Here is a 26,497-nt window from a genome sequence, read left to right as displayed (position 1 = left end):
TAGTTGCCAACTTTTAAATAGCAGAACATTTCCAGCTTCACTTGAAAACTCAGGAAATCTAGGAGAATGGAGCCCACATTCCCAGCTGATGACAAACAGAGCAACAACTGCCCACTTCAGATAGGCACTGGCCCTCCAACCTCACACCCCCGCCTTCCCTACTTCCCTGAACTCAACCAGCCCAGCCCTTCAGCACTGACAGTCCACTCTCAGGATGGGCTCACACTGCACACTCTCTGGAGAGGTCTTGCCCAGAGTCAGGGCCACCCAACCCAAACCCTTGAATCCAGAAAGCTGATTCCTGCTCACTTCAGATCTAGGCACAGTCAATTTCTTACTTTGTGTCTTTTTTATTTTCCCATTTTTAATAAAGTTTTTTATCAATATCTGGATATGTAAAGTTAAGAAAGATGTTCTGCTTTTATCACTTGCTAAGACCAGAAACAACACAAAAAGAAAACTACAGGGCTGAAGCATAAGAACGAAAAGTGACAGTTCTGAAAGCTGGCTGTCAGTCATGCTCTCCTTTGCCACACGAAAGAAGCTGAGCACGGAGAAGGAGACGACAGGGCCCAGTCCCAACCTAAAAATCACCAGGAACATGGTCTGCATAGTCTTGACTCAGCCAGTCCCGAGCACAGTGGCTTCTCTATCCTGTTTCTGCTTTCATGTTTCCAAGGAATGAAAGAGAAGTCCATCCAACCTGGGGAGTAAATATGAGAACAGATTTCAGAAGCCGCATAGTATTATGAAGTACATGATTCTAGGTGAACTTGCAAATAATTATTACTTTTTATGCAGACCTATTAGTTCCCTATGTGGAAGTAAAAATGGTCATTTTGTGTGTGTGTGTGTGTGTGTGTGTGTGTGTGTGTGTGTGTGTGTGTGTGTTTCCTTTCTATCGGTACCGGGGATCAAACTCACGACTGCCTGCTTGCAAGGCAGGCGCTTAAGCTAAATCCCCAGCCCCCAAATTGGTCATATTTTTAAAAATATGTCGTCAGTCCCAGTAGTGTGTGTTGGAAGAGGCAGCCTGTTGTCGTGTGTACAAACTATGTATTACCAAATCCTCTACATGTGCATGTGTGTGTGTGTGTGTATATGCAACCGGGAACAGTTACTTACAAGTTGACTTGATCCTGGTATTTGTTGCTAGTACTTTTACTAAAACAAATATAATTCATTTGTAGTGAACAGAAAGATAATGCCCAAACCTTCAATTGGGCAGATTAAAGGTATTAAATCTCCATTGCTGGAGACTTAGACATTTTGGTGTGTTTACCATAAGCATATATAATCACTCTGTAACACTACAACCAAGGACTTCTCTTGTGACAGATTTAATTATCCCCAAAATCAGTTTTAGGTGCAGCAGAAAGGAAACAAGAGCAATATTTGCACAACACGCTAGTTTCTTTATCTCTGCCGGGCCAGAGACAAGGCTTCATATCACTTTCATAGATCAGGAAAGGAAGGCCAGGAAAGCTGACTTCCTCTGCCACTTTCCCTTTACTGAGAACAGGCTACTCCGTGATCATTCACACCCCAAAGCCTGAGCTCCGTGGAAACCACTAAGCAAATAATGACCAAAAGAACTGAGGCCACAACGAGGCTACAAAATGTGCAGTAAGCACGGCAAGAGAAGCAGAGACAAACGTGTAGGGGTCAGGAGAGGCCAAAGGCAGGCACGAAGGGAAGGTTTGGTGATCAGGGAAGGCTTCCCAGAGGCGGTGACAGCTGAGAACGGTCTTGATGGAAGTATTGTGTGACAACCACCAGAGAGGAAAGGAAGGGCAAGAGAGGCCTTATTCCTCAGGGACGGTGGACATAGAGAACAGGAGGTCAGCAGTTTGTATTGGGAATTCACAAAGCAAAGCTCAGTGTTGACGTTAACTGTATGAAAAGTGAATCTTCCCCCACCGAGTAGGCATCTCATCTGAGGGCATGACATTCACGCCTCCAGCCTGGCATGGGTGCAGGACACTGGCCCAGTGGGAATACCCTCGGACTCCATAGCCCGACACCCATACTTTTTTCTCTTCTGTGCCCTGCTGCCTCATTTCCCCATGGAGGCCTGCCGCTCATCTGTGCCTTCCAGCGCTAGGGCGGCCTCCTGGTTGGCAGGCTGCAATCAGCTTGCACCCCTTCAGTCTCACTTTGTGGAAGGAACCGCGAAGGGGCTTTGTTTCCCCTCCACCACCACCAAGGATCTCCATCATTAGAAAAGAAGGTGGGTGAGGAGAGAGAAACACCCTGCACACCGGGTCTAGCCTGGGAGTCCTTTCAAAACGGGAAGGAAGGCCTCATTCCCTCTGGCCCTGGGTCTGCCTGCTTCTGCAGTTAGGGGCCACCTCTGCACCCGGGACTGAAGGACCCTCTGTCCATGGGCCCCAAAGCACAGGGTCTTGGGGCAAACTGTCCCACATGCTCCAAAGTGCCAAGCTGCCTTTCGATTTTTCAGCTCCCTAACTGTCCTTAAGGGGAAATCCTTAGTCCCATTTTATAACCGAAGCTACTGAGGTGCGCAGTCGCACACAGCTGTCGTGGGGCGGTGGTGAAGCTGGAAAGGGGGCGACCAGGTCTTCCAGACGTGTAGTTCGCCAGGGACCCGAGGGCGTCTGGGGGCGGGCTGGAGGCAGAGCCCATTGGCGCAGGAAGAGGGGAGGACAGGAGCCGAGCCAGGGCACCGGGGCGCAGTGCTCCCGGAGGCAGACACGGACACGTCTGCGTCTCCCCGACAAGTGCCTTCAAGCCCGGCGGGGAGACACCTCCGCTGTCCGCGGGGCCACGGCCTGCCCACTCCGCGGGTGCCGCCGTCCTCCGCGGGGCAGCGGGGAGGGGTGGGGAGGGGAGCGAGGGGCGCGGGGCGGGCCCGGGGGCGCGCGCTCCCCAGTCCAGGCGCAGGGGCGCAGGGGCGTGGGGCGTGAGCGCGGGGCGGGGCGGGGTCCCCCGGGGCGCTGCAGGGGCGGAGGCGGGGCCGCCCACTGCCGACGGCGAGAGCGCAGCGGGGCGCACGCGGGCCGGCGGGAGACGCGCCGGAGCCGGCCGGGAGCGGACGCCGCAGGATGGCCGAGGTGAGGGCCTGCGCGCGGGACGCGGACCTGGCCCGTCCGTCCGTCCGTCCGTCCGTCCGTCCCTCTGCTTCTCACGCTTTATCTATCTCGCGCGGCGACGCGGCCGCGGACCCCGCCGGGCTTGCCCTGAGCGCCGACGAGGGGGACCGCGGACTCGTGAGGAGGAGATGCGGACGCGCGCGGCGGGAGGCCGACAGTCCCGTAGGCGCAAAAGTTTCAGGAGCGCGGGCGGCGGCGGGAGGCGCGAGAAGGCGTGGGCACGGCTCCACCCCGTGACCGTGACCGTGACCGTGAGCGTGAGCGCGGCCCGGGACGCCGTGCTGGTGTCCCCTCCTCGGGGCGCGCGGAGCAGTGACGGCGCGGAGCGGGGACGCAAGGTCGCTGTCCCCCTCAGCCCGGCGTGGCGGCCGCGCGCTCCGGCAGCTCCGGTTCCCTGCTGGTCCCGGGGCCTGACCCGCTGGCCCAGGAGACACCGCGGGCGCGGACCCCGGCCCGGCCTTTCCCGCACGCAGCGGGACGTGTTCCACCCAGGACTGCGTGATTTGGTGTCGGGGCTCGTGGACCGGATGACAGTGACAGGGAGGGCAGCCCGCAGCTCCCAGGGTCGGGAGGGAGCGAGCCCGCGCTGACCTCTCCAGGGGCGCCGCTGCCGTTAACACTTGAGGGACGTGAAAGAGGCTGGGTGTCCCGGGCTCCCTGCAAGGGGGCGTGTGTGCATGTATGTGCGTGCGTGTGCGTGTGCGTGTGGGCTTGTGCGACTGCATGGGACCACAGAACACATGTAGCAACGATTTTTGTAAAAGTGTATTCTTAGTCTTCTCCAAACAGCAGGATTTTGGCTTGACAATGTAAGTGAACTGAAAAACTGCATTTGGCAGAGTTTTTTTCTTTCTGGTGTCCTTTCATTCTTTGTGTATTGTCTTGCCGTTAAATTTTATGCAGTCTTTTCAGAGAAGTCCTTAGGCTCTTAAGAGTTTTCAAATACGCATTTACCTGTGTTCAATCACTTTTCTTTAATGATTCACAGTACTGTGTTAAAATTTTTGCTTCGTGGTGAATGCACTTCTGGATTGTTCCCTCCCAGATTCGTTGATGTATATTTAAAACTCCTGAAAAGCGAATGTCAAATAAAATTTTTGTACATCATAGGAAAGAGCATTAAGGTGTTACTAAATGCGCTATATTTGATTTTTGCTTGAAATACATGTGAAGAGATAACTACATCTTACACTGTGAGGGTTTTTTATAAATAACTTGATCCTTTTTGACATACTTTCATACAGTTATAAAGAATAGGACATGGGTAATAATTTGATCTCTTGTCTAATAATTTTGCAAAGTTTAATTTCATCCAGGAACTATTACTGTTTCAGTTTGACTCTTGGTTGAACATATCCTGTTACAATTAAACGGTGAGAAGTGGCAGAGTCTTCAGTTAGCATTCATGCTCTTCACATATGTTCAGACATCTGCGGGATTTAATTTGTAATATTGTCTGTATGATTTTCTAAATGCAGTCTCTTCAGACCAGCAAGGATTTAGTGACATGCTCTTCCCTGAACCCAACAACAACTATAAAAAATGGCTATCAGTTTGAAGTTGTTATTCAGGTGCTGCTATCCAGGATGTGAAATAATAATGTTTGCTGTGGTTATAATTCACTCTAAAAATATTAATCAACATGGAGTAGTTTCCTTAGAAACATAAGGTTTACAGAGAGTTGTTTTATTTTTTATTACGTCTCCTTCATGCAGCAATAAGGCCTGCATCCCAGGTCAAGCCTTCATTCTGTGCCTCCAGATCATCAGCTTAGAAAGACCACCCAACCCCATTGATGAGAAAAACCCTATAAGTAGAACTAATAATTGTCTGTTAAACACACTTGTTTACTATGGTAAACACACTTGTTTACAAATGCCAAGGGATAAATATAAGCAGGGTACATTTTAAAAGTTTGATCTGTCAGTAAAATTAAACTGTGGTGTATCAAGGTGGGGGGACAGAAGTGTCTTTCAGCTTTTGTGTAGGGCTTTAGCAGTTATTTTGTTGGTGGTGGTCATTAAGAGCTGCCCTGAAGGTTCCACAAGGTAAATTACTTGCAGAAGAGCATGCTTCACCCCAGGGTGAATTTTCTCCCCTGCAGATGTCACTTCAAGTGAGTTACTTTTGTCAGAAACAGCCCTTAAAAAAAAAGAAGAACAAGAACAAAAACAAGAAATATCCTTCACTGTGGTGAAATTTCAGTGCAGAGCCACACTTCTTTTTGGAATCTAAGATCAAAAGTTAGGAAACCAATACACATTTTCTAAAAATTACCTTATTCAGAATACTCTCCTGCAGGGCTATTAATTTATTTGTTTACTTTTGATGACATCACTGAGAGAGGTTAAAGATTGGGTTCTACACAGATGGAGCATCTGGAATGTTTTTTCCTTTTAAATTGATTTCTACCTGGAAACCGTATTTCTGTTTATCTTGTCATTCTTTGAAGTCTTTTTTCCTAACTCTGGAAATTCCAAGATTGCAGCGTGGCATCATTTCTCTATACAGACATACAGCTATTTTAGTGAAAGAGTGTGGGTATAAACAGCATTCCTGCTTCTCCAGAGTCCAGTTTGGGGCCATCTCAAATTTTCTGTAGTTACAGGCAAACAGGCTGTCACTTTTCCCGTCCACACATGGACTCATTATTATTAAGTAGCCTGACAAATCACAGAAGGACCCTAGGCTGAGAGGATGGTAATTTCCCTCGGCTAATGTGGAGAGCAAAATAAAAGATAAAATTTTGTGAAGGCCAAAAAGACCTGTGTAGAGGAAAATGATTACCTCAAGTAATCTCTTGATTCAGGCTTCTAGCATTTTTTCATAGTTATATTAGTTTGTTTGTTCCCTCTTGCAGAGTGTTTGTGTGATCCTCCCATAACAGAACAGAAAATTGCTGTCCAGATCTACACCACCTTCCAGAAACATTGTCCTTATTCCAGAAACCTCTAATTGTTTCTTGCTTTGTTCATTCTAAAGGTAAAATTTTTATACTGCCAGTTGTAACGTTTCATGATACACCGTGCTGAATTTTAAGACAGGGATCAGGACAGCATAATTAACTAAGTTTGAGCTTGTCTCTTTAAAAGCTTCGTTTTGAAAATCTAGTTCTCATTAAGTTCCTAAAACAGAGGTTTATATATTTTTACCCAGAGAGAAATGTTCACAATTTCACCCTTACTTTCTAATTAGCGTTAGTATTATAGTGCCGTTGCTTATGTAACTGCTCACCTTCCCTAAAACCGTGACATGGTTTTGTCATTCTTCTGCCTCCATCAGCTAATTCAGCTGTGCTCAGAAGTTTCCTTTACATGCAGTTGATGTCTTTCTGGTTTTATGTGGTCAAACATTAAAGATTTACTCGTGAGGTCTTGCAAATTTAGGTTATAAAGGAAAAATATATCTCAATCATTTATATTTCTGTATAGTTTTTAATTGTTTTTTAGAAAAAGAAATGTTCAGTTTTAGGTTCTAAGGTGATATTTGCATATTTTTCTACTTTCTTACATTTTCAGTTTTCAGAACTAATAATTTTAAGAAAAAAGGCTCAGATGTTAAATTGTTTTGGCACAGGATTGATACTTTGATTTCTAGACATCAAAAGAACATTTTCCCCATCACCCGCTTTGAACTAAGCAATGAGAGAACACTCCCAGTGTGTCACGCACACTTTCTCTTCACAGGTAGACTTAGCCCAGCAGCTATCGCCTGAAAGGGCTTTACCTCCCACCTGAGCTTTCTCTGGCTGAGCTTTGTCTTGTCTGTGCCCTTAGCTGTCTTTGACAGCTTTTCATCCCTCACTTGGAGTGAGAAAACAGATTCTGTCCGGTATCCGTTCGCGTCATTTTTACATTACAGATGCTGTCTGGTTTCTGAGGCTCAACAACTCCCCTCTTTCAATCATAATCATATCTTCCTGTTGTTTAGAATTCTAATAGTTCCATCTGCTCAAAAGAGAGGCTCCTGATTCCCGGTCTTTCCTAGTCCAGTGCCCAGCCTGGGTCACCTCTCAAGATTAGCTCTTATTACCCTTTGCAGAAATCTGTACCCTGTGGCCCAGGCTCCTGGGCCTGACACACATGGGCACAGTGAGCCTTTCTTTGTGATTAACCCTGTGGTATTGCCTGCACACACTGAATTCTTAGATATTTAATTTAGTGAATGGCACATGCTAATTTGTGACGAATCATATTCCCTGAGCTTTTGTTCTTAACCAACCCAGTTCTATGACTTGGAAGCCATGTACTCCCCTAATGCAAACACTAGAAGTTACTTACTGATCTTTGTATCCTCTAAGCTTCCTAGGTTCTATATGGTAGAAGCTTTTAGGACAAACAAAAACCAACTTTTTAAAATACGTGGTTATCATTTTGTTAAACTATTAATGGAAGACGATAGCTTGGTGTGTTGATGAGATGAACATCTGGTCCGTGCATATTTCTCCAGGTGGGCTGTGGTCCAGCGCGGTCAGCCACAGATAAGCTGCCTCACAGAACAGGCCTCGTGAGTTTTCTTCTCTTTTCTTTCCAGTTGTCATCATTGCCCATCTGGCAGGTAGTGACACTATTTCAGAATCTTACGTTTACTTCTGTGAGTTTGTATGTGTGACAAAAACACTGGAAAACTTAAAAAGTAGGGAAGTGAAATAAGTTGGTGAAAAGAGAGAGAAGGAGAAGTAAAAAGCCAAAAACAACAACAACAACAATCTGGTTCTGATAAGAAAAGTCCAAGGTCCTATTTAGTATGTGTGTAAGAGGCAGAGCAGAGGGCAGAGAGCGCCCATCTCAGCATAGTGCCCGTTTCCTAAACCAGCAAGGTCAGCTCTGCAGCCACAGGGAAAAGAATGACAGTTTCACTCCAGGGAAAGAGAAACCAAGCCTTCTCCCTACAGCTAAGGCTAGCTCAGTTGCTCCGAAAGATGTCTTCTGTTGTGTCCTAACTGACCATTTTTGATAATACAGCAGTCTCCCAGGGCTTGAAGACAGTAGTAACAATCACCTAGATTCAGCATTTAAAATGACAACTTGGAAAAACCTGAAGCATATTTATTCTAAAGCTTGGTGACTTGTAAAAAGTGACTTGGGGTCTGGCAGGCTGGATCCTCTGATTTCAGATTGGAATTCTTACCACTAAGAGTCTGGCATAGCCATAAAATTTCACAAGTAAGAGTGGACCAGAGACTCTGCATTTGGCCCAGTAATCTCTACTAAGGAGCCACCTCCATATGATTTTATGTGGTTCTCTTCACAGTCAATAGGAAGATCGGTGTATAAACCAGGAACTAATTTGGCTGCTGGTAAAATGCTCCTAAAAACCATGCTTTCTGCTAAACCATGTTTTAGGGCATGATGTCAGGGTTACCCAGCGGTCAAAAAATGATCTCTGGATTCCAGCCATCTTGTTCCAAGAAGGAGGAATAGGAAAAGGAAAATAGGAATCTCAGTTCTGTCATGGCTCGTTTTTTTCAGGAGCTTTCTGTAATGCCCCAACCAGCAGCTACTACTGCATACCAGTTAGTAATTGGCCACCAGTAGAGACTTGGAAACTGCGTTTCTTTTAGCAAGGCAGATCCGGGGAGGGGATCTAGGGGACACCACAACAGGTGCAGCTCCCTCACTGATTCAGTCAGTGATTTGTTTATTCTTTGAAGTAATACCAGTGGAAGATTTTCCAAGTATCAAGCCCAGAGCTTATAGGTAGGCATTGGTTTGGAGTTTTGTTTCATTTCATCTTTTAGAAATGACTTACTGTGGAGTAGTTTTTAGGGAGGCTTTTATCTTACATATTTTTGGTAGCTAAGTCTATGCAGAGCCAGAAGACCTGACAACCTACTCATGGTCATGGTGGCAGTAACAGTCTAACTATGTTCATTTTTCTCAACTCTTCATCTGTGAGTCCTCATTTGTATGGCTACGAGGCTTCTGAGGTTGGCAGAAGCTGGTATCGAAGCTGTTTTAGAGTTGTGGGTGTCGAAGCATAGAGCTAAAGGTCATGTGATTTAGGAAGACTTAAGTTGAGGCTAGTCCTGGGTTTTACTATGGCTCAGTAAAAAGCACTCAGGAGGTGAAGGGGGAGGAGCTCAAGCTCCCCGGCTCTGCAACCAAAGATATCGTGTGAATAGGCAAATCATACATGCTTCACTCTTTTGAAAGGCGTGCTGTTAGAATAAATTCCAGACTCTGACACACTCCCTCCCTTTCCAGATCTTCACATGGCCAGCTCCTTGTCTTAGTTCATGTGCCATCTCCTCACAGATCTTTGATGATGACCCTCACACACACATAATTCTATCCCTACTCCTCTGTGCCACCTTGTTAAATCATTAGCATAGCCTTCTCAATTTGTTCATAAAACTTACTTTACTCTGAAAAATAATTGTTACTTTTCATTTTCTGATCTCTGCCTAGAATATTAGTTCTTCAAGGACAAGGACCTTATCCTCCTTCTTCTGCTCTTTAATCTTTAAATCTGGAACACTGCTGACTCTTAATTGTTCAGTAAATATTCAATGAATGAAGTTTCTTTACCATATAGAACTTTATTGTCCTTATGTGCAGAAGTATATGATAATGCCTAATGCTGAAAATTGTAGAGATTAAATAAAACTAGTTGGTTCCAGCTACTAATATTTCACCCCATGATTAGATTTGAGACTACCACGAGGTCTTAAATTTCTCAGTTTCCTGATCTATAAAATAGAATTTTATACATGCCCTTCCTCCTTAGTGTGTGTGAGAAAGAAATTAAATACTATATGTGACCTACTTAGTACAGGGTCTCACAAATCTAAAAAGATGCTCAATAAAGCTTGCCAACTGTGTGATCTTGGACAAATTACAAATCCTCTATCAATTTAAATTTCCCAAAAAATAATTCCCTTCTCACAGCAAGCTAATGAGAGTAAATAAAGTCACCTATTAAACATGAACATTACCAGGTCAGAGAACAGTAACTGGTCTCACCCTTGAGCTCAGCACTGTCCAGTAGAACTTCCTGAGGTACTGGATACTGTGTATCTCCGTTGTCCAGTCCAGTAGCCACACATGTCTACTAAGAACTTAAAATGTAATTGATGTGACCAAGGAGCTAAACTGCTAAATAATTAACTTAAATCTACCTAACCAGAGGTGGCTAGTGTACTGGACAGCACAAACCAAGAAACAAATCTGAGAGTTCCCAGGCTCAGTGAAATTCAGTGTGTCTCTGTCACATACAAAGGGCTAGAGCTGTGAGTTTAGGAACCCTAAAGTTGTGTTCTCCCCTCCCTCTTCTGTCTGGTCCCCAAAAAACATTCCCTTTGATTTATTTTCCGGTGCTATAAAAATATCTGCCTGTTCCAGAAATGAAAATAGCTCTGAAGTAAACAGTTTTTGTTCTTAAACTCCATAAAGCAAATCCTAGCACAGGATGTCTGTGCATCTACTTCACCAAGTGCCTGCGCCAGCTACTCGCAGAGTTTCTGGAAGTTTATCCACCAAGTTGAAGGTCGAGCAGGGTTGTCTGGGAGATGAAATAGGTCCACCAACTTACAGAACGTTAGGTCATAATGTTGCACTCCACAGCAAACAACCCAGCTCATCACACACTGGGTGTGTCCATTTGGAAATGAATGAACACGTGAGTTATAGAACTTTAAATGTTGATTTGTAGTACATCAAAGTGACTAATAATTCCAGAAATAGTCTGATTAAGATGAGTGCGTAAGAAGCAATGATCATGTCTCGGTGAGTTAAGAGAGTTGTAAACATCTGCCTGTGTTTCTGAAGAACAGAACAGCTATTAGGATTCCAAAGGAAAGGAGATAAATTTTAAAAGTTTTCAATTTTGATTTACATGAGTACTTTTTGGCCTGTAATTTAAATGTTTTGGTTTGATTACATTTTAGAAGTTTTACTTTATCTTTAGATAATGATGCTATAATTTTACAGCATCATGGAATTCTGAGATAGGTGGGAATATCCAAAGCCCTTGATATCAGAAGTTTCCTTACACATTGTAATTAGGTATTTTAGTTCATAAATAACTCCTCGGACATTTATTTCCATAGATGTTTAATGAGCCTTTAATAAGCCTTATTCAAATAGGTTCATGTGAAACCACATGAATGTTTCTTATAAAGCAGGATTTATCCTTTGGAATTACATATAAAAGTTGTTTAAAATTCTGTCTCCAAACTACAAAGCTGCTAAAACTGGACTAATTAGGTCTATGGTCTCAGCTAGAGGGAGGTGTAGATCCAAGGGGCATTTGACAATATCTGGAGATAATTTTGGTTGTCACTAGTTGGGAAGTGGGGAATAATTGGCAACTGGTGGGTACAGGGTCTTACTTCCAGAATAAATAAAATGAATTCCCTTGTGTAATTTTTTTGCAATGTCTTATTTTTAAGTAATGAAAAGGATCTTGAGGCATATAGTCCAAAAGAATAACTTTTCTCCCTTTTATTTTTCCTTTAAGACAGTCACATTTATAGCATTTAGATTGTGAAATACTTTTACAGGTTTAGTACTGAGTGTGGTGGTAGCTACCAACAATCTACTGATTGGTTCATCGGCAGCTGATGTTCATGAAGCTGTGACCAAAGTTTGAAATGCTGGACAACATACTAGATGTGCCACAAACTAAGCTAATAGTCTCCTTAAATTTTTGATGGTGTATAATATAAATTAAACCATGATTCACATTTACCCTTCAGCTTCCATTCAAGGTAACTATATAATAATGCTTAACGTACACATATTCAGGTACATGTGTTCATATACTGAATGTATTTGTATATGCATATGCAAGTTAAAAAATGTATAATGAAAAAGTAAGATAAATTCTGGCATTAGAGCAGTGTTTCTCAATTTTTTTATATTTCCTCCCACATCTGAGGAGATTTTAGAAATTTTTTCCTAACTATACCTCCCCAAAGAAATTTTAGTACAGTATCACACTGTCATACATGTACAATCATATATATGTATGTGTCTTTAGATATTCATGAATATCTGTGCATTATACATAAATACAATAACATTTTTTTCACACTCCCAAGAGCCAGACTTCATTCCTTTGGGAATGATACCACCCCCTCTGGAGATACATAATTCCTAGAGTAGCACAGAGTTGAGATTGCATCAGACTCTGTGTCTTACATTGTATGACTTTATAAAAAGCTTTGGAAATACTGTGAATTCGGTTTTAGAAGCAAATGTCAAAATAAAGCAAATCGCATGAATTTTTTGGTTTCCCGGTACACGTAGGTGTTTATATTATACACTATAGTTGTTAAAGGTGCAACAGCATAGTGTTTAAAAACACAATGTGTATCCCTTGATTAAAACATACTTTACTGCTGAAATATACTAACAATCTTCTGAGCTGTTGGAACAGTAGTGTCTGTAGATTTGCCAACACAGAGTTGTCACAAACTTTCAATTGAAAAACAGTATCTGTGAGGTACTGTAAATCCAGGGGCAATAAAATGAAGTGTACCTGTCTGTAATCCAGCAGTTCTACTTCTAGGACGTTAACCAAGAGAAATGAAAACATATCTATTATAAACTCATACAGAAGATTCTTTTTGGAGATGACGAAAATGTTTAAAGTTAAATTGTTATAATGGTGTGTAACTCTACAAATATACTAAAAATCACAAATTTTACACTTTAAATGGCTAGATTATATGATATGCAAGTATTATCTCAATAAAACTTTTTAAAAATTAATTTTATTGGTAAATTTTAGATATGTATAATGTTCATGCTCATTAGAGGAAATGTGTACCTGTGTATAGTATTTCTTGATTTTTCTTTTTTCCCCAATCTCCTCTTCTCCCTTCAACCCCTTTCCCTTCTTATTCACAAAAGCTTTGTTTCCATTGTCTCACTTCCTTGTATTCATTTTTTTCTTTTCCCTCCCTGTCCTCTTCTCCCATCCCTTGTCCACCTTCCCATTTGAATATTTTCTTCCTATTTCCCTGGTATCTGTTACACATTTTGGTCCTTATTTACCTTTTCAGTTTCTCCCACTAGAGAAACAATGTGATATTTAAACATGTGTGTCTAATTTACTTCACTTAAGAGTAAAGAGGTCAATAAAGTTTTTTTTTTTAAATGAAGATACACAGTAGTCTCCATCCATCACTTACTAGGAGTCCTATCTCACCTCTGCCTGTTCCCCTAGTAATTGCTAATTTACTTTCTGCCCCTGTGGATTGGCTTTTTCTTGACATTTCATGCAAATGGAATCAACCCAGGACCTTTTGTGCCTAGCTTCTCCTAGTGTAATATTTTCAAGTTTCACTCATGGTGTAGCAAGTATCCGTTCTTCATTCTTTTTTATTCTATTGTATGAATGTAGCACATTTTGTTCATTCATTGGTCAGTTGATGAATGTTGGGATTGTTTCAACTTTTTGGCTATTGTGCATAATCCTGTTGTGAACATTCATGTACAGATTTTTGTGTGGATTTGTTTTCAGTTTTCATGGCTATATGCTGAGAAGTAGGATTTCTGGGTCATTTAATAACTCTGTGTTCAATGTTTTGAGCAGTTGCCAGATTATTTTCTGAAGTGGCTGTAACATTTTACAGTCCAGCCAGCAACAGGTTTTTAAGTGAAGACTGGCTTTATACTTCTTAAAGTGAGTTTCCCAAGTCCTTGGCCAGATTTTGTCTTTCTTGTCCTTCTTACAAGGCCACATGGCTCCTCAAATGCCAGACTGGGGAGTAAGCCCATAATTGTAAGGCTTTTCATCCTTCTTACACACACACACACACACACACACACACACACACACACACACACAGAGTTCCTATTTTCAAGCCTTTCTTGAATTGTATAGATTCCACCCACTGTCTCTTCCCAGACTGAGCTTCTTTGAGATCTTTTTGCTTTAAAATAGATTATATTCTTCAGCCTTCTATCTCCTTTTGAGAAACTCATCTTTTAAAAAAAAATTACACATATTTAATATATCTTTACTGTTAACTCTAGAACTCTGTTACATACATACGTTTTCTGTCTCAGCTCTATTTTTATATAGTCAACCCAATGACACCAAACACAGCATTATTACAGGCAAACAAGGTATCCATGTAGGCCTTACCCAGTTGTCTGTCTCTAAAAGTCAATCACACAGTCCAGGGAGTGGGTCAGAGAATCAGCCTGATCATAGCCAGCCACTGCACGTTCTCAGGTATTTTCAGCCTCTACACATCTTGGGAATGGGAATAACAAATTCCATATATGGATTGCTCTTAGTTCAGATTATTGTTCCTTTTATTGCATGTCCACTGAAAACCTTTCAGAGTTGCTGTTCTGGTCAACTTAAAGAGATATGGTAAAAAACCGACTGTTGATGTTGTGCCCTTAATAACATAACAGAGCAGGACATTAACTTCCAAGCCATAATCTTCTCTTAAAAGTCCTTGTGTTTTTGCCCATTCTCGTGTGCAGAATATCTGTGTAATACATTCACAGTCTCCCAAGTACTGGGCCAGCTGATCATCTTTCCAGGGTACTGCTCCCATCCTTGGGTCTGGCACAGAGTGAATACTCCTTGCTTGGTGAAGGCTATTGAATGGGGGAATATATTTTGTTTCCTAAGTGCAGTGTATGCTCTGCACAGCACTTACATTGCCACACAGACATGTATTTATTCTCCTCTTTTGCAGGCTATCGGCTGTACTCTGAACTGTAGTTGCCAAAGCTTCAAACCTGGGAAAATAAACCACCGTCAGTGTGAGCAATGCAGACATGGATGGGTGGCTCATGGTAACTGACATTTTACCCTTCCTCTAGTGTTCCCTATTAATAACTTACCATTACTCCGGGACTGATGATGGTTTACTGTGTAAGGATAACAGCTAACTTGTAAATTTCTAGTATGTACTAAGTTACAGGCTAACCACTTCATATGTTACCTCTGAATTTTAACAGTTCTATATTGTGTCTTGTTAACTGTATTCTAAGGATGTAGAAACTGATGCTTCAGAGCTGTTTATTTTGCAGTAATGGGAATGTTCTGTGCTACTAAGCAGTCTCTAATTTTATAGTTTAAGCACATCCCAATACGTTCTTTGGTGGAAGTATGTTCCATAAATTTATAACTGGGTGTCCTGCTTATTCACTGCCAAACCTGACATCTCTACCCTAGCCATTTGTAGTTTCCAAGTACTTGAAATGCGACTAGGGTGGCCAGAGTGGAAGTTCTAATTGTGTTTAATCTTAGTTTGTTTTAATCTAAATTTAAATAGCCACATGTGGCAGGTGACTGTTGCCTTGGAGAGCCTGGAGTTAGGTGACTTCATCTGTCAAGAAGCAGAAGTAGAAAGCAGCCTATTGGGGCTGTCGCCCAGATCACCCAGATTCCCGAGCCCAGGTTCTTCAGTGCCAGAATCTTTGCTTCCTAATTGTTCATCCTTTTGATTATTCAGTTGCAGCCTTTGTATTTCCTCCTTTTCTTTGTTCTTTTCCTGTTTGTGACAGTGTCGTTTCATAGATATCACAAGAAAGGGAATCTTAAATCAGGCAATTTTATTTTAGAATTTCTTAAAAACTTGAAATTTGATAGTTAATTCAGGTTATTAGTCATTTGTGTATTCCTGTTTTTTCTGTGGAAACAGATAACTAGAATCAGCCCTAGTCTACTTTTTGCTCCTCTAAAGATGGTATTTCTTCATTTTGATTTTCAGCACTAAGTAAGCTGAGGATTCCCCCCATGTATCCAACAAGCCAGGTGGAAATTGTCCAGTCCAATGTGGTGTTTGACATCAGCAGCCTCATGCTGTATGGAACCCAGGCTATCCCTGTGCGCCTGAAAATCCTTCTAGACCGGCTTTTTAGTGTGTTGAAGCAAGATGAAGTACTCCAGATCCTCCATGCCTTGGACTGGACCCTGCAAGATTACATCCGTGGATACGTGCTACAGGTACTGCTCTCCTGGTGTCTTCTGAAATGAGCGCCCTTGGACCTGATTAACCCAGTTGCCTACCAGTAGCATGGTCATTGATGTCACCCTTTCCTGTAATATTTTCCTAATGACTTAAGCCCCACCTCCTGTTCTGGGTGGAGCCCCATGTTTTCCTCAAGATACCTGTCAGGTTGTGAGAACTTGACACATTCTCTGATGAGGCTTTCACTAAGCCCCCTTTTCTGCAGCAAACCATTTGACCCATGTTGGGTGCTGCCTGCATTATAACCCCAAACTACCCACTGACTCAAGATGCTGTCTGTATCAGATTTTACTGAGGATTTGGGGGATCAGAAAGGAAACTTACATTCCAGAATCAAACAGCAAATAACAGTTGTGTGCCACTCTGTATCATTCATTAAAGTTTTCTGCTTTCCTGGTGCTGATTCATCTTCCTGGGCTCCACTTCATGTGATATTTGTTCATTCTCTGTCCCAGCCCTTAACCCTCTCCTGTTTTCCCCTTTTTCTCCCCACAATTCTCTTTTGGCTTTGTCCTAATTTTTCTTCTTTTCTCCAGTGTTCCATACCTTTCATCCCTTCTTTTCTTTTTATTTTCAGAGTAATTTAACCTTTCTTCCCAGAGCATGCCATAGGGGTAAAGCTTCATGTGTCATATTCAAATATATCAAGTGTTTTCTGAGCAAAGAACGTGTTTCCTTAAGAAAATTATATTGTTCCTTTGAAACAGCTATAGCAATTTTTTTTCTTACCACTATAACTTCAGCTAACTTTGGTAAAAAATTCAATGAAATATGAGATGAATGACTTACACTTCAGTCTTATGTAGACTATAACATTAAAGGAAACACTAATAAAAAAAACATTTACTAATCTACGTTTTTTTTCCAATGATCTTATAAGGTAGGTATATTATCCCCATTTTCTAATTGAAAAACCAGAAGCTCAGAGTTATTCAATGCCTTTCTGAAAGTCATTCCACAAATGTGTGGCATGTTCAGAATTTGAACCCACTTCTGTCTCGCTCTAAAGCCCATAATTTTCCTCTGGAAGCACATTTGCTCACCGCTAGTGCAGGACCCCCAGCAGTCTAAAAATAACCATTTATGTAGAGTAGCACTCTGATCTTACATTATGACATAGATCAATATTTAATGATACTAATAATCTTGCTTTCTAGTGTTAGGATTAAAAATATGGAATCAATTACCTTGAGCCTCTAGTGCATGAAAAATTTATGATGTTACATTCTTCATCATCTTCAAAACTCTTACATGCACTGTGAAAAATCTCAGTAGGCCATCAAATACATGTTCTGTGATAAAATATTTATTGTAGTTTTTGGGAAAAGTTTGGCCTTACTAGAGTTTGAAAGATCTCCAGCACTCCAGTGTAATTACAGCTCTGCTTTGTGAACATGGGTAATAGATCAATATAGGTTCATTTGTTTTCTGATGGTAGTTGCTTGGGAAGATTATTAAACTTGCAGCAAATGAATACTTGAGCTATATCTAAGCCTGAGTGCTCCATTTGTAGTCTCTAGATAAAGAAATTGCTATTGTTCAAATGATATATATTTTAATTTTAGTGCCTAATGCAAGACAACCAGTTGGTTTGAAATAAGATAAAATATAATAACCAAATTTCCATGACTTGAGTTTCAATAATATAGTTTTATTTCTCTCTTTTGCACCATTTGTATGACCACTACTTACATTTGTGCAGTTTATGTTCTTCGCAGAATTTCTGGTCAAGGGCTGAACTCTACAAGACAAGAGGGCATCCTTTTCTGACATGTGTCAATGTTCCTTGTAGTCTAGTAGAGCCCTGATCAGATCGCTGCTTTCTTGGAGAAAAGATGAAAGTTCAGTAAATTGATCATACTTTCAAATTCTGATTTGGGTTTAGGATGCATCAGGAAAGGTGTTGGATCATTGGAACATCATGACCAGTGAGGAAGAAGTGGCCACCTTGCAGCAGTTCCTTCGTTTTGGAGAGACCAAGTCCATAGTGGAGCTCATGGCAATTCAAGAGAAAGAAGAGCAGGCCATCGTCATACCATCTTCCACAACAAATGTAGACATTAGGGCATTTATTGAAAGCTGTGGCCACAGAAGTGCTAGCCTCCCCACCCCTGTAGACAAAGGAAGCCCTAGCAATGTGCACCCTTTTGAGAACCTCATAAACAACATGACCTTCATGCTGCCTTTCCAGTTCTTCAACCCTCTGCCTCCTGCACTGATAGGGTCGCTGCCTGAACAGTATATGTTAGACCAGGGTCAGGACCAAAGCCATGACCCCAAACAGGAAATCCACGGGCCATTCTCTGACAGCAGCTTCTTAACTTCCAGCTCCACACCATTTCAGATTGAAAAGGAGCAGTGTTTAAACTGTCCAGATGCTATTACTCAAAAAGAAGACAGTGCCCATTTAAGTGACTCCAGCTCCTATAGCATTGTTGCTAAGCTTGAAAGGACACAGTTATCCCCCGAGGCCAAAGTGAAGCCTGAAAGGAACAGCCTTAGCACAAAGAAAGGCCGAGTATTCTGCACTGCGTGTGAGAAGACCTTCTATGACAAGGGCACTCTCAAGATCCACTACAACGCCGTCCACCTGAAGATCAAGCATAAGTGCACTATCGAAGGATGTAACATGGTGTTCAGCTCCCTGAGGAGCCGGAACCGCCACAGCGCCAATCCCAACCCTCGGCTCCACATGCCAATGAATAGAAATAACCGAGACAAAGATCTCAGGAACAGCCTGAGCATGGCGAGTTCTGAGAGCTACAAGTGCCCAGGATTCATGGTGATGTCTCCAGACTGTAGACCTCTCCCCGGCTACCCTGGTGCAGGAGAGGATACGCCAGGCCAACCAGCCTTCTCGAGCATTGGCCAAAATGGCGTGCTTTTCCCCAACCTAAAGACAGTCCAACCGGTCCTTCCTTTCTACCGCAGTCCAGCCACTCCCGCTGAGCTCGCAAACACACCTGGGATACTACCTTCTCTCCCTCTGTTGTCCTCCTCAATCCCAGAACAGTTGGTTTCCAACGAAATGCCATTTGATGTTCTTCCCAAGAAGAAATCCCGCAAGTCCAGCATGCCTATCAAAATCGAGAAGGAAGCTGTGGAGATTGCTAATGAAAAGAGACACAGTTCAGATGAAGACATGCCCCTGCAGGTGGTCAGTGAAGATGAGCCAGAAGCCTGCAGTCCCGTGTCAGCCAGAACACCCGAGGAGCAGCACACACTGTCGGGAAGCTCAGGAAAGCCTTTCCCCCAGGGAGAAAGGCCCTGCCACCTGGACTCAGTGATTGAGTCTCATGGAGCCATCAGCCGAACCTCTGAGCAAACCACACACAGTTCAGAAAGGGAGGCCGAGCAGAAGCTAGCATTGACCTTGGTGCCAAAGGAGGTTGATGGTGACAGCCGTGAACACCACTTCACACCGGGAATGGAGCCCCGAGTTCCTTTTCCTGACTATGTGGAACTGCAGCAGCGCCTGCTGACCGGAGGACTTTTCGGTGCTTTATCCAGCAGGGAAATAACCTTTCCTTGTCTGGAAGAGTCTAAAGAACTGCAGCACGTGAATCAGCATGCATTAGCAAGGCAGAAAGAAGAAACTCGCTTTCAGTGTGACATCTGCAAAAAGACCTTCAAAAGTGCTTGCGGGGTGAAAATGCACCACAAGAATATGCACGCCAAAGAAGCACACACGTGCACAGTGGAAGGCTGCAGTGCCACTTTCCCCTCCCGAAGGAGCAGAGACAGGTGAGGCATCTGCGGGCAGTCACTTTTTCTACAGCAGTGGTTCTTAAACTGGCACACGCAGCAGAATCACCTAGGATTCTTAAAACACAGACTTCCGGGCCCTCTCCCTAGAATTTCTTCTTTGGAAGGTAGGGTGAGGCCTGAACAGTCACATTTCCCCTGAGTTCCCAGCTCACACTAGCCTTGCAATCCCAGGGACTCTAGTTCTGTAAGTTTTCATATTTCTAAATTCATTAATTTCCCAAAATACTTTGACTATAAAAGTTCACCTAAAATGATGAGAGGGTATGTGTAGTCATTTTTTAGTTTTGTAGTCATTTCAGCTTGGTGTGCGGATTTTTTATATTGGTACAAAAATTTTAATGAATTTATATTTGTATTTATCATAGAGAGATTAATACTGTCAGTAAATGTGTTGTTCTGCCTTTCTGAACTCAGAATGTCTGAATTTAGAACACATCTGGCCCTGAAGGGAGTGGGATAAGGAGTCATGAACTAATTTTCATATTAAAAACTTGGGCAAAAGATAAATATTTGGAAAGGACAGGAGAGGGAGCTTCTTAAATTATCACTATAGTTTACCAAAACCTGTCTGATTTCCACTTCATAATATGAAGCCCTTCAAATGAAACATTTTCTCCGATTTCTAGTCAGCCATCAACATTTGAAAACGTAGAAGATTGGCTGGATTAAAGTTGTTTTAAGAATATTAAGATATCAAAGAATAAAGGTGATTGGCAGGTTATTTTGGGGATTGTGTGGGTGGCTGGAAGATGCTGGTTTTTCATGATAGGTACACAGGCAGCTGTTTACAGAATGCTCATCTACGGAGCCTGTTTCATTGTTGCAGGGACCTAGCGCTGGCATTGCTATCTTGCTTATGCTTGTTGTCATGGATTTGGGTGTCTGACTACTCCTCAGATCACCCTTCTCCTCAGCTTGTGAAAGGAGTAAGATGACCCAGGAGGTTTCAGGAGAAGATTAGCTGTGTGATGACATGCATTGTGATAAATACTAAGTGGCTCAGAGAATATTAAAATGTTACATTTGCTCAAACAAGCTTGCTTGAAGCAGGTCAATACCCCTAAGTTGGTCCAAATTGTAATAGCTAATTTGTTAACAGGGTGAAAATGTACAGACTCCCACACACATTCCTGGATAGGCGCATAAGAACACACTCATTGTCTTTAGGAAAGAGGATAGAGCACGGGAGATATTAGTTAAAATTCCTGTTTCTGTTGCTAGGATGTTAAACCAAACCACTGTGGTACCCTAATTAGTGAACCAGTCCTTCTCCTTCATCCTCCAAGAGGAGGAGTGTTTGTTCATGAATAGGCCGTTGTTACCAAGTGGTAGTCATATTGGTCAGATTATCTTTGACATTTCTGAGATTGTTGTAGCCTACAGTATCTATTAAATTAGAACACATATTGTATTCAACATACTTTTTCATTTGATACTTATCTTTTCATTTATTTAATACTTTATCCTCTATTCTATTTGTAGATGTGAGCCCCCCAACACATAGGAAAGCATCTTGTATTCTTAATTTAACACTACTAATTCTAGTAATCTTATCTAGAATCTATAATTAAAATGACATCATTTTAAATAGGACTTTGTGGGTGGGCCCCAGCCCACCACCATTTCCCTGAGTCAGGTGACAGCCACATTGCTGAAAGGAGTTCACCTTGCTCTTTAAGCCACTGGAACAGGCGGGAGATGTCACTAGGACCCATCAGGGAGGGACTGGGACAGCACCTTAGGTGCTTTTTAGCTGAGAAATGTTTGTTAAGAATCTTTCACAGTAGGTGCTGGGGACACAGTCCCTGCCCACAGAAGCCTTCAGGTGCAGTGGAAGAGACAGCCGTAAGAGGCGAGTGCCCCTATAACAGTGGAGGATATGTGCGTGCTGTGGGTTCCTGGGAGGGCGTCTAACCAGGCCCCTGGAAAAACTAAGGCTTCAGGAAAAGGGATGTATCTAAATCAGCGACTCACAGGTATTTTGACTTCACAACTCTTTTATAGATACTTAGCTAAGGACTCTTTAGACTTCTGTTTGAGTCATTGCTCTCGATACTTGTTATATTAGATATTAAAACTGAAAAACTGTATTATATTGCTTTTGTAAACACAACATGTTAGTATAACATTTATGAAAAAATGTACTTTTCCAAAACAAAAATTTAGTGAGTCACATGGCTTTGTTTTACATATTTTGAAATCTCCTTGATGTCTAGTTTAATAGACAATAACTAGATTCTCATATCTGCTTCTACATTCCATCTGTTGTAGTTATGTAATCTCTTCGGAAAATATACACTCATAAGAGAATGAGAATAGGAAAGACAAATAATGTCTTAGTTACTTATGACTTGTTGAGTTCAGGAACCCCCTGAAAGTCCCTTAGGGAACACTAGGATTGTCCCTCAGACCACCTTTTTGAGAATCTCTTGGCCTCAACTAAAATAAAACAGGGAAAGAGCTGGAGCAGGAGTTAGAGACTGAAGGGAGAATAAGGGTAGTGGGCATAGGATTTGCAAAGTCCCGGAAGTAGAAGGCCTGAGGGCGTGGTCTGGATGCCTTTGCAGTTGTCAGAGTTACTCATCAAAGGGAACATGGCAACTGGAATAGCGTCTGTCCCTCTAAAGGCCTGAGAGGGGAAAGAGGAGCTACAGGCTAGCTCTTACTGTTAATGGGCTACTCCGTAGTTGGGCATAAGGCCCAGAGGCTGGCTTTGTTGCAGAAGGTGCCTTTCTGAACAAGGTCCCACTAAATGTGTTCGTCTGACTTTTTAGGCTATATGTCAATCTGTTGTCTCATTTGCTGCCGACACATACTGGCTACTTCCACGTGGAACAATGACATAATCACAGGGCAGAGCGGCTATTGAGAAGAGCTGTTTGCAAAGTGGGTGACCTGGAAATATAATTCGGATTATGCCCCGCAAAAAGCATAGTGGAAAAAGAAGTTCTGCTGTAAATTTTACACATATTATGAAATGTGATTAAGCCTCCCATATACACCCATCTTGAGAGATTGTGAAGAGAAAATTCCATTCTTAGTGGTTTCAATGAGGTGTTTTTCCCAGCATGACCCTGGCATACATTTTGATCTGAAACAGAGAGAGGCATTTGTTTCTAAAGCCATTCTTTTGTCACCTTTAAGACTGTACCTCTTGGGAATAGGGGCTGGTTTTGTTTGTCAGAAGTTAAACAGATCCCTGAGCGTGGACAACATTGATTTACTAGTCATGACCGAATGATAACATATAAGCAAAAGATGTGTGTTGTAATGGATGTTCATTATCTGCCCTGTAGGAGTAATCATCGGTTAGAAGATCAGTGGTGTGCTCACACTGCTGCATTTGCAAAACTTCTACAGTGTTTCATGGTGAAACACTGAAAATATGAACTAAACTATATGTGCACACACACTTGTAACCAAACTTCCACCCATCTTATAGACCATCGGGTATGAAGTGTGTACAGATGCTGTACACCAGAGCTGTCCATTAGGAAGATGTCAGTCACGTGGGAAAGTTTAATATTCTAATAGCCACATTAAAAAAGTAAAAAGAAACAGAGTATGTTCTAATAACAGCTTACTTGATCCAGTATATCTAAAACATTGCTATTTCAGGATATGACCCCAGCCACATTTCAAGGTACTCAGTCACCATATTGGTGTAGCTCAAGGAGATATTTCCTGGTTTCATCAAAATATAGTCCCTTGCTAGGTTTCTTGTGGTTTGTGACTGGTTATTTGTTCACTTTTCTCTCATTACTGAGAAGAAATACCCAACACCCAAAATGAAGGAAGGCAAGGTTTATTTAGTTCACTGTGGAAGTTTCAGTCCATAATCAGCTGGTTCCAAGGCAGAGTGGCATGGCACTGGGGCAGCCCTTGAAGGCGACAGAACACAACAAAGCAACAAAAGCAAAGTAGGGCGAGAGCAAACTTCTTTTCCTCCCATATATTGTACACAGGCCACCGCTGCCTCCAGGATGAGTGTAGCACTCTCAAAATCTCCTCACCCTCCACCTGCACAGGCTGAGGATATTTACAAAGTAAGGATCCCAGCTCCCTACTGAGTCTCTTAGTCAAATTTTTAATCTTCTCAAGTTGACACAGTGTTTCAACCATAGCACTGATGTTATCCTAAGATCTCCTGGTTCCAGTGTCCCAGTTAAATTGGCCTAATTGGATGAAGTATTAACTGTTGACAAGAGATGAATTTTATAGGAAGGTATGTCAGTCAGAGAGTGAAAAATTGATGTTTCAGTGATGTTGGTTTTCCAGTGAATGCCACCTTCTGGCAAGCACTGAATGACACAGTGCCCTAGTGTCCACTGAACATGTACTTTCACAGGGGGCCAACCTCTTACCATCACTTCACCCGTGTCACAAACGTTTCTTGTTATCATGCTCTATCAGGATGATGACTTTGTGAAGCAGCAGCCAACTCATTGCTAACCATCTTTTCACTCTTATAGACATAGTTCAAACCTAAGCCTCCACAAAAAAGTGTTGAACCAAGAAGAATTGGAGAGCAGTGAAGATCATTTCCCTACAGCCTACCTTCTGAAAGATGTGGCTAAAGAGGCCTATCAGGACATAGCTTTCACACAGCAAGCATCCCAGACATCTGTCATCTTCAAGGGAACCAGTCGAATGGGCAGTCTGGTTTACCCAATAGCCCAAGTCCACAGTGCCAGCCTAGAGAGCTACAACTCTGGCCCCCCAAGCGACGGTACTGTCCTAGATTTGAGCACTACCTCGAGCATGAAGTCGGAGAGCAGCAGCCATTCTTCCTGGGACTCTGACGGGGCCAGTGAGGAAGGTATTGTGCTTATGGAGGACAGTGATGGGAACTGTGAAGCACAAGGTCTTGTCCCTGGGGAAGATGAGTACCCGATCTGTGTCCTGATGGAGAAGGCTGACCAGAGCCTTGCCAGCCTGCCTTCTGGGTTGCCCATAACCTGTCACCTCTGCCAAAAGACATATAGTAACAAAGGGACCTTTAGGGCCCACTACAAAACCGTGCACCTTCGGCAGCTCCACAAATGCAAAGTGCCGGGCTGCAACACTATGTTTTCATCTGTTCGCAGTCGAAACAGACACAGCCAGAATCCCAACCTGCACAAGAGCCTGGCCTCGTCTCCAAGTCATCTCCAGTAACAAAATGACAGGACAAAAACTGTGACAAGTGTTTGTCATAAATCAGGAATAAGGTAATCCAAAGAAATGCTGGGTAAGCCAGGCAAAAAATATTTAATTTACCTATTTAGTTTTTTACAGCAGGAGATGCAAAAGACAAGCTTTGTGGGAAGTTGACTTTAGGGTAGCCCTTCCTATTATTATTTTTCTTAACCCAAGAGGTGTTTTCACTGACAAAAAGAAAACTTGCAGAAGTGCAGTTTTCTCCAGATTTGTTTACACATTCCCTGGTAGAGCTTCAGGTCTGCAGATCAACAGTGAGGACCCAGGACCTGGAGGCAGCTTCAAATGAAGCCCGCAGTATTAAGGGTATTTGGGGAAGAAATATCCTGGGAAAAAGATTGTTGCCATAGGCAAGATCTTAGTCCCAAAGATTCCATCTTCAGTTCCTTTTACAGTCTTAAGTCCAGACTTGAGTTGGGGAACATGACTTTCTGAGACCATTCCTCCATTTGGAGTGGAGAATTGCTCCCTCCCTTGTCCGAAAGTTTCACATGTTATTCCAGGGAGTTCCGAGAGGAAGCAAAGTTGGCCTCTGCTGTGTTCCTTATTAATTCTTGATTTATACTATGCATTTAGAAGCTAAGGGGAAAATATGCACTTAAAAGTAGTGGTCTTCAATTTAATTTAAACTGATTTTGATAATATTTAACTTGTGTTTGTGTTATGTAAGTATTTTGTATGAGTGTGGATGCCACAGTGGCACCTCCAGATCTCTGCTCAGAAGCAGAACAAATGGTAATTTACACTTCAAAACCACTGCCCATTTTCAGTTGATGAACTTCACTCTGTGTGTTTTGATCCCCCATGGAATAAATGCAAGCATGATCCTGGCAGGAGATACATTTTTTTTCATTTCAAAACATTTAGAGAACAAGTTTCTGATGGTTTTTGTGTATTTTCAATATCACTGGATCTCTCCATCTTCAGCCTTTTATAAATGTACACGATAAGGATGAACATTGAAATTTCTTTGGTAAAAAGTAGGACATTGTTGTCATACTGTATGTCTTAATATTTAACTTATTCTGAAATATATTCCACACTGTTATACATGTTTGCTGTTGTAGAAAGGAACCTTAATCATCCCTGTGGAATGAGACCATCTCCTGAAATTTAGCATTTATTGTATCCTAAAAGCCTACAGAGGTTAAAAAGAAACTGATTTTGTATTCAGAGTCCAAGTTAACTGTATTTAAACTCATGTTGATTTAACTGATAAAAAAATCCTTAAAGATAATTAAGGGTTATAAGAAATATGCATTTGGCCTAGAGATGGAAAAACCCAAAAACCTATCACTGATAATTTCAGCTTCTTTTTTAATTTTAATAAATGTGACCACTTAAAACTTGTTTCTGCTTAAAGCAAGATAAATCTTTCAACTCTTTTGTTACCCAGATGTTTTAATATTCTAATTTCCTCAAAGTGGAAAAATTTGTATACAGATGTTTTCTATGATTTAATAAAAATATA

At 42.2% G+C, this 26,497-nt stretch overlaps 1 protein-coding gene across 1 annotated transcript; it reads left to right on the top strand.

Moving 5' to 3' along the window:
• Nucleotides 1–1,752: 1,752 nt before the first annotated feature.
• Bnc1 (basonuclin zinc finger protein 1) lies at nucleotides 1,753–26,497 on the top strand. The gene is made up of 6 exons (XM_063249682.1): nucleotides 1,753–1,841; nucleotides 2,605–3,677; nucleotides 14,561–14,878; nucleotides 15,799–16,034; nucleotides 17,945–19,803; nucleotides 24,300–26,497. The coding sequence occupies exons 1-6, from the start codon at nucleotides 1,753–1,755 to the stop codon at nucleotides 24,982–24,984; spliced, it is 4,260 nt and encodes a 1,419-aa protein (XP_063105752.1). The 3' UTR covers nucleotides 24,985–26,497.

This window comes from Cavia porcellus, unplaced genomic scaffold, assembly GCF_034190915.1.
Source record: "Cavia porcellus strain 051 isolate PalLab524CR breed Dunkin Hartley unplaced genomic scaffold, mCavPor4.1 scaffold_6, whole genome shotgun sequence".
Classification (NCBI taxonomy): Eukaryota; Metazoa; Chordata; class Mammalia; order Rodentia; family Caviidae; genus Cavia; species Cavia porcellus.
This window is presented reverse-complemented; position numbering and strand designations above follow the sequence as displayed.

What these genes read in the sequence shown, in the direction of transcription:
- Bnc1 (XM_063249682.1), top strand. Translation starts at nt 1,753, where the DNA reads ATGGAAGTATTGTGTGACAACCACCAGAGAGGAAAGGAAGGGCAAGAG. An exon ending in GTGGACATAGAGAACAGGAG is followed by an intron (nt 1,842 to 2,604) that starts GTCAGCAGTTTG and finishes GTAGTTCGCCAG; the next exon opens with GGACCCGAGGGCGTCTGGGG. An exon ending in TCCGTGGATACGTGCTACAG is followed by an intron (nt 16,035 to 17,944) that starts GTACTGCTCTCC and finishes ATTTGGGTTTAG; the next exon opens with GATGCATCAGGAAAGGTGTT.